Source organism: Theropithecus gelada, chromosome 10 (genome assembly GCF_003255815.1).
Source record: "Theropithecus gelada isolate Dixy chromosome 10, Tgel_1.0, whole genome shotgun sequence".
NCBI lineage: Eukaryota > Metazoa > Chordata > Mammalia > Primates > Cercopithecidae > Theropithecus > Theropithecus gelada.
In genome coordinates this window covers 12019550-12032765 of record NC_037678.1, presented here as the reverse complement: position 1 = coordinate 12032765, position 13216 = coordinate 12019550, and the positions used below count along the sequence as shown (strand labels likewise).

General features: G+C 44.0%; 1 protein-coding gene across 2 annotated transcripts in view; it reads right to left on the bottom strand.

Annotated features, from left to right (window-relative positions):
- Nucleotides 1–12892, bottom strand: part of DMC1 (DNA meiotic recombinase 1) — a 53279-nt gene extending 40387 nt beyond the window's left edge. The window contains exons 1-5 of one of the 2 annotated variants that reach the window (XM_025399884.1): nucleotides 12629–12892; nucleotides 10781–10864; nucleotides 10155–10199; nucleotides 8831–8977; nucleotides 4496–4578 (exon numbers count right to left, since the gene is read on the bottom strand). In XM_025399884.1, the coding sequence (XP_025255669.1) occupies nucleotides 4496–4578; nucleotides 8831–8977; nucleotides 10155–10199; nucleotides 10781–10831 (326 nt within the window). In that variant the 5' untranslated portion in view covers nucleotides 10832–10864; nucleotides 12629–12892. Of the gene's footprint in view, nucleotides 1–4495; nucleotides 4579–8830; nucleotides 8978–10154; nucleotides 10200–10780; nucleotides 10981–12628 lie in introns of those variants that run through there. The other variant, XM_025399886.1, reaches the window with a different exon arrangement.
- Nucleotides 12893–13216: the final 324 nt, after the last annotated feature.

The window sequence follows — 13216 nt, the reverse complement described above, 5'->3', positions numbered from 1 at the left end:
TGTATGAACATAATTAAAATGTCTAAGATAATTTAGTTAATCTTGTTATAAAAGCTCCCTTAAAATGTGATAGATTTATAAAGGGACTTAAAGCTTAAGGAAAAATGTGTAATATTTTAATTAATTAAATATTAATTTTAAAAAACCTAGCTCCTGGCTGGGCCTGGTGGCTTACACCTGTAATCCCAGTAGTTTGGGAGGCCAAGGTGGGTGGATCATCTGGGTCAGGAGTTCGAGGCCTGCCTGGCCAACATGGTGAAACCCCGTCTCTACTAAAAATACAAAAATTAGCCAGGTGTGGTGGCACATGCCTGTAGTCCCAGCTACTCAGGAGGCTGAGGCAGAAGAATCCCAGGAGGGATTCTCCCGGGGAAACCCGGGAGGTAGAGGTTGCAGTGAGCCGAGATCGCACCACTGCACTCCAGCCTGGGCGAGAGAGCAAGACTCTGTCTCAAAAACAAACATACAACAAAAAAAACCTAGCTCCTGAATGATCTTTTCTGTTCTCAAGAGCAAACATCAAGGGCACCAGAAAACTCACAATGACAGTAATTATTTCTTTAGCCCAGTGGTTCTTAGACCACCATGTGGTAGAGTGACTAGAGAAAATCAAGTTGTCATTTGAATCAAGTGTTTTGTTGATCAACCTCATTTTGACCAATTTGCCTAGGGGTAGGATTTCCCCAAGACTATTCCTTAACTTTACTTGAAAAAAGGGTCTGTGATTTTAAAAGTCTGGGATGATGCCGGGTTAAACAGATGTTTTCTTTTTCTTTTCTCTTTTTGAGACTGAGTCTCACTCTATTGCCCAGGCTGGAGTGCAGTGGCATGATCTTGGCTCACTACAATCTCCTTCTCCCAGGTTCAAGCAATTTTCCTGCCTCAGCCTCCCGAGTAGCTGCAACCACAGGCACATGCCACCACGCTTGGCTAATTTTCTTTTCTTTTCTTTTTTTTTTTTTGAGATGGAGTTTCACTCTTGTTGCCCAGACTAGAGTGCAATGGTGCAATCTTGGCTCACCACAACCTCTGCCTCCTGGTTTCAAGCAATTCTCCTGCCTTAGCCTCCCAAGTGGCTGGGATTACAGGCGTGCACCACCATGCCTGGCTAATTTTTTGTATTTTTAGTAGAGACGGGGTTTCTCCATGTTGATCAGGCTGGTCTCGAACTCCTGACCTCAGGTGATCCACCCGCCTCGGCCTCCCAAACTGCTGGGATTAAAGGTGTGAGCCACTGCGCCCAGCCATTTTTTTTTTGTATTTTTAGTAGAGACAGGGTTTCACCATGTTGGCCAGGCTAGTCTAGAACTCCTGACCTAAGATGATTTGCCCATCTTGGCCTCCCGAAGTGCTGAGATTACAGGCGTGGGCCACCGTGCCCTGCCCAAACATCTGTGTTGTATCACTGCAGGATTTCACAGGCTAGTGTGCACTGCGAATCTTCAAGAAGAATATATAGTATACAGTACTTCTCAAACTTATTCACTATTTGTTTATTCATTCATTTAGTCATTCAACAAATATTTATTGCACACCTAGTTTATGCCAGAGACTGTTTTGTGCACTTGGGATAAAGTAGAGAACAAAAGAGACGAAATTTTTTCTCTCACGAAGTTTACAATCTAGTGGGAGATGAGATAATAAACACAAATAGGCCAGGCGCCGTTAGCTCACACCTGTAATCCCAGCACTTTGGGAGGCTGAAGCGGGTGGATCACGGGATCAGGAGTTCAAGACCAGCCTGGCCAAGATGCTGAAACCCTGTCTCTACTAAAAGTACAAAAATTGGCTGGGCATGGTGGTGGGCACCTGTAATCCCAGCTACTCGGGAGGCTGAGGCAGGAGAATCGCTTGAACCTGGGCAGCGGAGGTTGCAGTGAGCTGAGATTGCGCCACTGCACTCCAGCCTGGGTGACAGAGCAAGACTCCATCTCAAAAAAAAAAATTAAATAAAAAATAAAAAATAAACACAAATACGTAAAATATGTGGTACGTCAGATGTTATTAAATGGTATGGATAAAAATAAGGCCAGGAAAGGGGATAAGGAAGACAGAGTATGAAAGTGAGGAGGTTATATTGTCAAATAAAGTGATCAGAGAAGTTCTCATTGAGACGTGGACATTTTTGCAAAGACCTGAAAGAGATGACAGCAAGCCATGTAGATCTAAGAGGAAAGAGTATGGTAGGCAGAGGCAACACAAAGTGCAAAGGCCCTGATGCAGAAGTGTATCTGACATGTTCTGGGAATAGCAAAGAAGTCACTATGGCTGGTACGTAGAAAACTAGAAAAGTGAAATATTAGAGATTGGAGAGGACTTCAGCTTTTTTTCTGAGTGAGAGGGGGAATCATTACGGTGTTATGAGCCACTGCACTCCAGCCTAACGTATGTTTTAAAATGACCATTCTGGCTCTTTTGTGAATTCAAAAAAACAGTAGGGGCAAGGTCTCAAGGAGGGAGGTTAATTAGAGGTTATTATAATAATCCAGGGGAGGCCGGGTGCGGTGGCTCAAGCCTGTAATCCCAGCACTTTGGGAGGCCGAGATGGGCGGATCACGAGGTCAGGAGATCGAGACCGTCCTGGCTAACACGGTGAAACCCTGTCTCTACTAAAAAATACAAAAAAACTAGCCGGGCGAGGTGGCGGGTGCCTGTAGTCCCAGCTACTCGGGAGGCTGAGGCAGGAGAATGGTGTAAACTGGGGAGGCAGAGCTTGCAGTGAGCTGAGATCTGGCCACTGCACCCCAGCCTGGGCGACAGAGCGAGACTCCGTCTCAAAAAATAAAAAAATAAAAAAAAAATAATCCAGGGGAGATATTAATAGGTGGTAGTTTAGTCCAATGAGGTAACAGTAGAGGTGGTAAGAAATAGTTGAATTATATTCTCACTCACTCTGTGTACACACACACATATACACATAAAATAATATATATTATATATTAATCTTTTATTATAGAAAATATTAAGCATAAACAAATGTAGACAAAAACAATATAATGAACTATCATGTCTATCACTCAGCTTCAACAATTGTCAACTATGAACTCAGGGTAAATCTTCTTCCATATAGACCACTAACCATTTACCTCCCTTCCCATATTATTTTAAGCATATACTAAGTAACATATCATTTCTTTATAAATATTTCAGTATGTATCCCTAAGAGATGAAGACTCTCATCTTTAACAACCATATTCCCACTATCACACTTAAAAATTTAGTAATTCCTTAATTTTTTTTTTCCAGACAAGGTTTCTCTGTGCATCACCAAGGCTAGAGTGCACTGGCAAGATCGTGGCTTACTAGAGCCTCAACCTCTACCTCCTGGGCTCAAGCAAGCCTTCCATCTAAGACTCCTGAGTAGCTAGAACTACAGGTGTGAACTTTTTTTTTTCTTTTTGTAGAGACAAGGTCTCACTTTGTTGCTAGGATGATCTCAAGAGATCCCCTCCCCACCTCCAGCCTTGGCCTCCCAAGGTGCAGGGATTACAGGTGTCATCAACTGCACCCGGCCAGGTGATATGTCTTTTAAATCTCTTTAATCTATAGGTCTTCTCCCTGACTCCATCTCTTTTTTCCTCCTTGTAATTTATTTGTTGAGGAAACTAAGAGGTTTGTTCTGACTAAATATATTTTGAAAGTAGAACAGACATGATTTGTTAATGGGTTAGAGTTAGGGTGTGTGAGAGAAAAAAGATGTCAAGAATAACACCCAGGTTTTAGGTCAGAGGATCAGGAAAGAGAAGATCTAAGATGAGGGAGGCTTTGGGAGAAGTAGATTTGGGGCAAAGGTCAGAAGTTTGATTTTTGGACCTGTGAAGTCTGAGCTATCAATTAGATATTCAAGTGGAGGTATATTTGACTATGAAATCCTTTTTTTCCTTAATGTATCTTGTGAGTCCACGGTTTTGATGAATACTTAGAGGAAATACTGCTTTTGTTCTAATTGCTCTTGGGCACTGCTATAACATATGAAACACTAATTCTTTCTAGTAAGGGAGGGAGAAAAAACCCCACATTTTAGTAAACTTGCATTGAGAAGATGATGATATGTCTTGGGAATCATAAAACAGTAAATAAAAAGGGATATTAAAACTTCTGCAGAAGAGCAAAAATAACTGCATTATTTCTGAAATATTTAATCTAACAACTGCTTTTTGAGTAAAATCAAAATTTGCAATGAAACCTCCTTCATCAATGGAGAAGGAAAGTAAATGAAAAACTGATTTTTAAAAGTGGTTTGAGATTAATATTGGCTGATTCAGAAACTAGATTTTGGGTCTGAATTTCTTGTAAGACATTTAATCTTGCTCCTCCAAGCAGTCTGGAATTTTTTGATAGCATTTAGAAAAAAAAAAACCACACACACACACACCCAAACTTCAAATGAAGAAGCTACTTCTACTACTTATAGTAGAAATAACCAGAAAGAGGAAAAGAAACATGGTATTCCAAAGACTATGCTTAGTGGTTATAAAAAATGTAAGATACACACTCAAATTCCTGGCTCCCGGTGGTGATATGGAAAACCATTTTCCTCTTTTCACTATACTCAAATGCAGTCAAGAATCCTGGTTCCTACAGAAAGATAAAACGAAATGTTCAAAAAGGGTTTAAAGATGATGGTTTTATTTTCAAATGTTGCCCAAAATGATATACTCAATTATTAAGATATCATTTGGTATAAGCTGCAGTTCACTTGTCCTTGAAGGCAGTACAAGATTATGGTTAGGAACACAGGCTTTAGAGCTGCCCTTTCTAGGTTCAAGTCATGTCTCTAATAGTTATTAGTTGTATGATATGGAGTAAACTACTTAATCTTGCTGTACTTCAGCTTCCTCTTTTGGGTCAAACAGATATAACAGTGTTTCTTCAAAGAGTAGCTGTGAAAATTAAATTATATATATATACATTTTTTTTTCTTTTTTTGGGGGGGACTGAGTCTCGCTCTATTGCCCAGGCTGGAGTGCAGTGGCACTGTCTTGGATCACTGCAATCTCTGCCTCCCAGGTTCAAGCAATTCTCCTGCCTCAGCCTGCCGAGTAGCTGAGATTACAGGCGCCCGCCATCACACCCAGCTAATTTTTATATTTTTAGTAGAGCCAGGGTTTCACCATGTTGGCCAGGCTGGTCTCGAACTCCTGACCTCAGGTGATCCACCCGCCTCAGCCTCCCAAAGTGCTGGGATTACAGGCATGAGCCACTGCACCCGCCCTTAAGTTTTATACATATATATATATATATATATACACACACACACACACACATATATATATATACACACACATATATATATATATATAATTTTTTTTTTTTTTTGAGACGGAGTTTCACTCTTGTTGCCCAGGCTGGAGTGCAATGGTGCGATCTCAGCTCACTACAACCACCACCTCCCAGGTTCAAGTAATTCTCCTGCCTCAGCCTCCCAAGTAGCTGGGATTACAGGCACTTGCCACCATGCCCGGCTAATTTTTTGTATTTTTAGTAGAGATGGGGTTTCACAATGTTGGCCAGGACGGTCTCAAACTCCTGACCTCAGGTGATCCACCCGCCTCGGCCTCCTAAAGTGCTGGGATTACAGGCATGAGCCACCATGCCCAGCCAAATGAGATATAATTATGGCATAAAGCAGAGGGTATTTTACTAACAATTCACTTTTTTTTTTCATTCAACAGAATCATTTTTTTCCAGCTGTAGAAGTTTCAAGGGGCACAGAAACTCCAGTTTTCATTATTCTTGAGACAACATTTTTCACATGGTAGATATACTACTTATTGACTGATTGAAAAGGTATAGCTGATGCAGTGGAGGACTAGTGAAAATGGATACCAATGTAGTCTAATGGGTGTCCCTCTTTGTTGTTTTATACTATGACTGTGGTTCTCAAACTTTGAACTAGGAGAATGGGGACAGCCAAGCCCAGGTCCTATCCTACTTCAGTGAGCCAAGTCTGGGCTTCTGTTTTCTTTATTAGCCACACCAGGTGATTCTGATACACATCAATGTTTAGAACCACTGTACTATGAAATTAACTTCCTTCCTTTCTCTCCTCTCTCTCTTTCTGTCTCTCTCTCTAAATCTCTTTCTCTATCTCTAAGAATAAACAACTGGGTGCAGTGGCTCACACCTGTAATCCCAGCACTATGAGACACTGAGGTGGGAACTGCTTGATGCCAGCAGTTCAAGACCAGCCTGGGCAACATAGCAAGATCTCATCTCCACAAAAATTTTTAAAAATTAGCTGGACATGGTAGCATGTGCCTGTAGTCCCAGCTACTCAGGAGGCTGACGTGGGAGGATCGCTTGAGCCTGGGAGGTCAAGGCCTCAGTGAACTGTGATTGAGAAACTGTACTCCAGCCTGGGCGACAGAGTGAGACCTTGTCTCAAAAATAAATGAATAAATGAATAAATAAAGCTGGGCACAGTGGCATATTCCTGTAGTCCCATGTACTTCAGAAGCAGAGGCAGGAAGATCACTTGAACCCAGGAGTTCAAGCCCAGACTGGGCAACATAGTGAGATACCCTTCTCTTTCTCTTTTTTTTTTCTTTTTGGGACAGTCTTGCTGTGTTGCTCAGGCTGGAGTGTAGTGGTACAATCTTGGCTCACTGCAACCTCTGCCTCTCGGTTTCAAGCAATTCTCCTGTCTCAGCCTCCCAAGTAGCTGGGACTACAGGCAACTGCCATCATGCCTGGCTAATTTTTGTATTTTTAGGAGATATGGGGTTTCACTATGTTTCCCGACTAATTTTTGTATTTTTAGTAGAGATAGGGTTTCACTATGTTGACCACTATGTTAGTCTTGAACTCCTGACCTCATGATCCGCCTGCCTCGGCCTCCCAAAGTGCTGGGATTACAGGTGTAAGCCACTGTACCTGGCCCGATCCCTTCTCTTAAAAAATAAAAATAAAAAAGGATAAATAGTTTAAGCTAAGAAAGGAGAAGATTCTTGGTGCAGTAGTGGGTGCTTGAGAAGGAGAGAGGTTCTTTGGTAATAAGATTTAATTTCCAAAAAAAACAACTCTAATGTCATAGAGCAGTTTCCCAAACCCTGGGTACTGCTCCAGGGCTTTCTTAAACACCCTGGCAGTTGTGGAATTCACTTGTGGGTACACTGCCTGAGTGTACTCAGAAGCTAGAGCAACTGAGCTGGGTTCAGAGTAATTCAGTTCGGTTGGGTCCTCTCCAAGTTCAGGATCACACTGCCAGTTGCATCACTCTCCTGCCTTGACTGCCTCTGAAGAAGGAAACCAAATGGCTGTTGGTGAAGAGAGCTTCTCAGACTCGCTGGGAATGAGACCCTCATATACCAATAGAGAAATGGAGAGGCCTGCTATTAAATGAAGAGGAAGACTTAGTGACTACCTTTCTTTGCTTTCCTATTTCAAGAGCTGGTACCTCTAGTGGTTTCCAAAAGCTCTACATAAAAGCTTGGGTCAAAGGTATATATATGTTTTTGTCTGGTAGCCTGGCAGTTGCAAAGGCCCCTCACAGCCAGTGAGCCCTGCTAGAAAGTAGTAAGGTAGGAGGTGGGATTTGACTCCAGAGGTGGGGCTCAGACACCAGACCAAATTCAGAACTAGCTAAAACAAGGTCCAGGGCAGAAGCAGCTTTCCATAAGACATGCCCACCAATGTGCCATGTCAGTTTACCATTGCTATGGCAACACCTGGAAGTTACTGCCCTTTTCCATGGCAATGACCCAATGGCCCAGAAATTACCACTCTTTTCCTAGAAACTTATGCATAGACTGCCCCTTAATTTAATGTAATTAAAAGTGGGTATAACTATAATGGCAAAACTGCCTCTGAGCTGCTACTTCTGGGCACACTGCCTATGGGGTAGCCCTGCTCTGCAAGGAGCAGTATCTCTGCTGTGCTGTACTGGGCTACCTAAACAAAAGTTACTGTCCAACACCACTGGCTCACCTATGGGCAAAGCCAAGAACCCTCCCAGGTTAAGCCCCAATTTGGGGGCTCACCTGCCCTATATCAGTACGGGTTAGCTTAGCTCAGCTGCTTCAGTGAGCACATTCATATCTATCTCAACTGCACATATATAGATCCAACCACCGTTGGTCTTTTTCTAACCCAATGCTCTCTTATCAATTGGCTAGATATCAATCTCCTATACCAGGAGAGAGCAGCTTCTTTGGTACTGAGTGCTTCACAACAGCCATAGGTATGATATTTGAGGAGACAAGACAAAACTGAGGAGGAGGAAGGTAAAAAATAAAAATGAAGGCCAAGCACAGTGGCTCATGCCTATAATCCCAGCACTTTGGGAGGCCAGGGTCAGGAGATCGAGACCATCTTGGCCAACATGGTAAAACCTCATCTCTACTAAAAATACAAAAATTAGCTAGGCGTGGTGGTGTGTGCCTGTAGTCCCAGCTACTCACGAGGCTGAGGCAGGAGAATCGCTTGAACCCCAGAGGTGGAGGTTGCAGTGAGCCGAGATCACGCCACTGCACTCAGGCCTGGCGACAGAGCAAGACTCTGTCTCAAAAACAAAAAAAAAAAAAAAAAGGGAAAGGAGAAGGAAAGGCAGAGACAGCCAGAAAAAGTAATATAAAGGGAGACAAAAAAGTTTTGGCAAAAATAATTACCTTCATTAGTGTTCCAGGTCTCTTAATCCCTACCTTCATCTTTCAGAAATCAATTGCTCTTGCTTTGAAACTGAATTGATAAAAAGTTAACATTGGGAGTATAACATATTGTGATCTACAGGAACTCAGTTCCCACAATAATTTCTAGTTTTCATGAGAAAGCCTATAAAGATTCACAAGGCCCTTCTAAGCTAAAACAGCAAAGAATGGATTTTGCTTACAATTAGTTTGTTCGCTGCCTCTTTAATCTTGTCTACTTTGGCTTCTGAGAGTCCTTTGACATTGCATAGAGCTCTTCTTGTTGTCATCTGTATGCCTTTGATGGTACAGATTCCTACTGATTTCAGTTTCTTAATGTCAGCCACGTTCTGTAAATTAAAGAATGGGCACAGCAGATTGCTAAGATGCCAGCCTGAAAGGCTCCCATACTATGTCATGTGTTTCTGTGTCCATCTCCTTCCACCATGATGCCAATTTTATACAAGCTGCCAGGTGGAATCCACCCACCATGTAGCCAAATGTTCTGGAAATATCTGAGTAGAACATACTCAGCAGGCTGCCAAATGTTCTGACTGCGCCCTGATTTCCCACGAATGTTAGTGAGACCATGGCAATGTAACAAGGAATTCAAAAGAAAAGTCTGTTGGTGGAAAAGCTAACAAATTTATCACACATTCACCCCCTCAGTTCAGCTCCTTCCTTCTACAGAACTTCATTACCAACATGTTCTTTTAAATTTTTAAAGACTTTTTTTTTCTTCTGCCCCTGGAGAATGCAAATAACTACATCACCAAAGGACCAGGATTTTCTCTTGCTTCTATTTTCTAAAACCACTGAAAGAGATTAAATGTTAGGGGCAACAGATAATGTCAGCACAGTTCTATCAACTGATTGCTGTTGAAATCCACCCAGTTCGGCCGGGCGCGGTGGCTCACGCCTGTAATCCCAGCACTTTGGGAGGCCGAGATGGGCGGATCACGAGGTCAGGAGATCGAGACCATCCTGACTAACACGGTGAAACCCCGTCTCTACTAAAAAAAAATACAAAAATTAGCCGGGCGCAGTGGAGGGCGCCTGTAGTCCCAGCCACACGGGAGGCTGAGGCAGGAGAATGGCGTGAACCCGGGGAGGCGGAGCTTGCAGTGAGTGGAGATCGCGCCACTGCACTCCAACCTGGGAGACAGAGCGAGACTCCGTCTCAAAAAAAAAAAAATTAAAAAAAAAAAAAAAAAAAGGAAATCCACCCAGTTCATTATTCAAAGGCTGGATTTCTGCCAACATCATTTATTCCAGTCATCTGACGTATAGAACTTAATTTTGTCCTCTGGGTACACTTGATAATGTCTGGAGACATTTTGATTGTCACAGCTGCAGGAGTGCTACTGGCATGCAGTGAGTAAGTAGAGGCCAAGGATGTTGCAAACACCCTACAATGTACAGGACGGCCCCTTGCAACAAAGAATTATCCAGGCCCAAATGTCCGTAAGGTTGATGCTGAGAAATCCTGAATCAGATAATTTAACACAGCATTGAAAAACTACTTACAATTCCATGTTTTTGTAACAGGTCAATATCTTGAAACAAAGATTCCTAAAGGAGATGAAACAGAAAAAAATGAAGCTTTGATTCTTCATATCCAGCTATTTCACATCTTTTAAAGAGGTAATTCAATACTATGAGTCACTCCAAAATGCCTCAAATTCCACTTCTCTAGAGATTGAGGAAAGATAATACTGTTTTTCAAACACATACTTAGAAGCACCAACATTGAAAGGGCTGGGAAACCAGTTACCTTTGTCATGTCCTCCCTAAAATTTTGAAACCTTTACCCAAAGGACTGGAACAACATTTGGCCTATTTTAAATATGTTTTCTCAACCCTCTTCCCCTCCAGATCCTAAACTCCTTCCTCTAGGACCAGGCTGCTATTCGGTACCAGTGTATACAGGTACCAGTATGGCCATACCAGCTGTTAAGTTATTAAAATACTTTCATACCAGTTGCTAAGTAGCTAATCTTAGCATCCTTGCCAAACAAGTTGTTGCATATTTGCAATATATAACTATGTGTTATTTCTACTTTCAGTTTCTAAAAATAGTAGCTAACAGAGAAGGAACTTGATTTTTGTGGAATGACCGAATATCTATGTATCTTTCAACATTCTAGTCATACCTCTTCATCTTGGAATCCTGGTTCTTCCGCCACAACTTGATCCTCCTTCATGTTGAAAGGTGAGCAACAGAAAAATAATCACTTCTGGGAAAAAAAGAAATATTATGTAAGAACTAGTCCTTTGTCCAGGGGCCTCTGATTTCATTTCAAAGTCACCAAGGACTAGAAGGACAATAAGAGAAGCATTTAACTTGGAAAGACTAGGCCAGTCTATCTTCTTTCTGCGAGGCATGTGGCATTATTTCTTGTGTGTGTGTTTGTGTGTGTGTGTGCATGTGTGTGTGTGCGTGTCCCCACATGCACACAGGTGCCTGAGGGGCAAATTGGGGGGTCATTAGTTTCTTCTCTTTCCCCAGTAGTGATCACTTATCATCTGGTTTCCATTGCACAGCTAATCATGACTTTATTACTGCCTTGAAATGTTATTTAAAATTGCTTATTGCTTTTAATCTTTCTTGTTTAACAACAAAACTCTAAGAACCTTGACAATATATCATTCTTCCTTGTGTCCTCCCTGGCACCTCCAACTTTGTCCTCAATAAATGGCTTTTATTTTTCTCATCTATGATGAATGCCTTCCTGTCTGCTGATTATGAATGGGTACTCCTGTAACACCTACCTTTTTGTTTCATAGAACATTAGCTATACTTTCTTTTACAGTATTTACTAGTTTCATGATTTTTTTCAAGATTTAAAAATATGGTGGGCTGGGCGCGGCGGCTCACTGCCTGTAATCCCAGCACTTTGGAAGGCCAAGAAGGGCAGATCACAAGGTCAGGAGTTCGAGACCAGCCTGGCCAAACCCCGTCTCTACTAAAAATACAAAAAAAAATTAGCCGGGCATGGTGGTGGGCGCCTGTAATCCCACCTACTTGGGAGGCTGAGGCAGGAGAATCGCTTGAACCTGGGAGGCGGAGGTTGCGGTGAGCCGAGATTGCGCCACTGCACTCCAGCCTGGGCGACAGTGAGAGGCTCAGTCTCAAAAAAAAAAAAAAAAAAAAAAAAAAAAAAATTGGTGGATCATAATATTATAGTAAGGCTGATAAGCAGTTAAAGTTTTTAACATTGTAGACCCAAAGAGAAATCTCAGGAATCCACAAGGCGTGATTGTGTTTATTACAATAAAATGCGGTACAAATAATCATTTTTCTTGGTCGATTCCATTTCCTCATTTGATACCAAAGTCAGGGGTTGGACCTTAGAACAAAGGGAACGAACTATTAATACGAAGGCAGGAGCAGGGTCCTGCCACCCAGCACCTCAAACCGCAAAGGATGGAAGGCAACCGAGACCGTTCGGATGGGATCTTCGGGGACACTGTCCTTCAGATGGCTAGCTATGAGTACCCCAATTCCACATTTACTGTCCCCATCGAAGAAAAAAACATCCATTTCTTCTCCCCGTGATGAAATGAAAAGATTGTCCCCCATCTCTCAAAGAGCCGTCGATGGACTGAACGGTTGGCTTGAAGGCAGGGCTCCCCAATCCCCCGGTTTAAGACCACCCAGCTGTCCCCTCTGGTGGGGGCAGCAGCGCGGTCGGGTCGCCCTCGACGCCTCCCTCAGCAAGAGGCCTGGGCAGACCCCGTGCGGCCGCCGGACATTTTCCTGACACGGGATTCCCTGGTCAGGAGGATGAGGCAGGCTCTCCTAGACTTAGGTCCGATTAGATTGAAAATAAGGAGGTTGGAAATCCCTCAAGGTCACTAAAATTCCTCCCCAGGGGTCGGACCGGAACGCTCAGAGTCGCTAGCCCGGGAACCCCAAAAAAAGAGCGAGAAAGGGAAGCGCGCCTTCTCAAAACGAGCGTCCGCTCAGTCTTCGCACGCTGTCCGTTTATGCCACTTACCCCCCTCGTACCCACAGTCTCCCCGAGATTTTCAAGGTGAAGCCCCTCTGCCCCCGCCCGACCTTTCCAGTCCTCAGCTGACAGGATTCTAACTCGGGCCCAGAACGCGGAGCCTGGAAACCCGCGCGCCGTTGACCACAGGGTTTGGCGCCAAATGAGGAAGGCGGGGCGAGGACCAAGGGGCCGGGGCGGGGCGCAGGGTGAGGAGGTGGGGTGAGGGTGGAAGGGCGGGGAGCGGGCGGGCCCACAGGGGGCGACGCGGGGAGGGGAGCTATGGGGGCGGGGCGAAGAAGGAGGGGCGGGGGAAGAGCGGGCTCACAGTTAGGGGAACCAGAGGGCGTGGCCTGCAGGGGGCGTAGCGAGGGGAGAGTCGGGGCAGGGAGCAGGGCGAGGGGGCGGGGCGAGGACTGAGGGGCGGGAAACCAAGAGGAGCCTCCGGCGCGTGGCGCGCTGAGGTGAGGGAGTGAGGGAGGGGCGCTGTGGAGGGAGCGCCCTGAGGAGCGGGGCCTTGAAGGGAGGAGACCGTTGAGCTGGAGCGTCCCTCGAACTGAGCACCTCGCTAAAGTCCGGGAGAGGACCCTGAGGCAA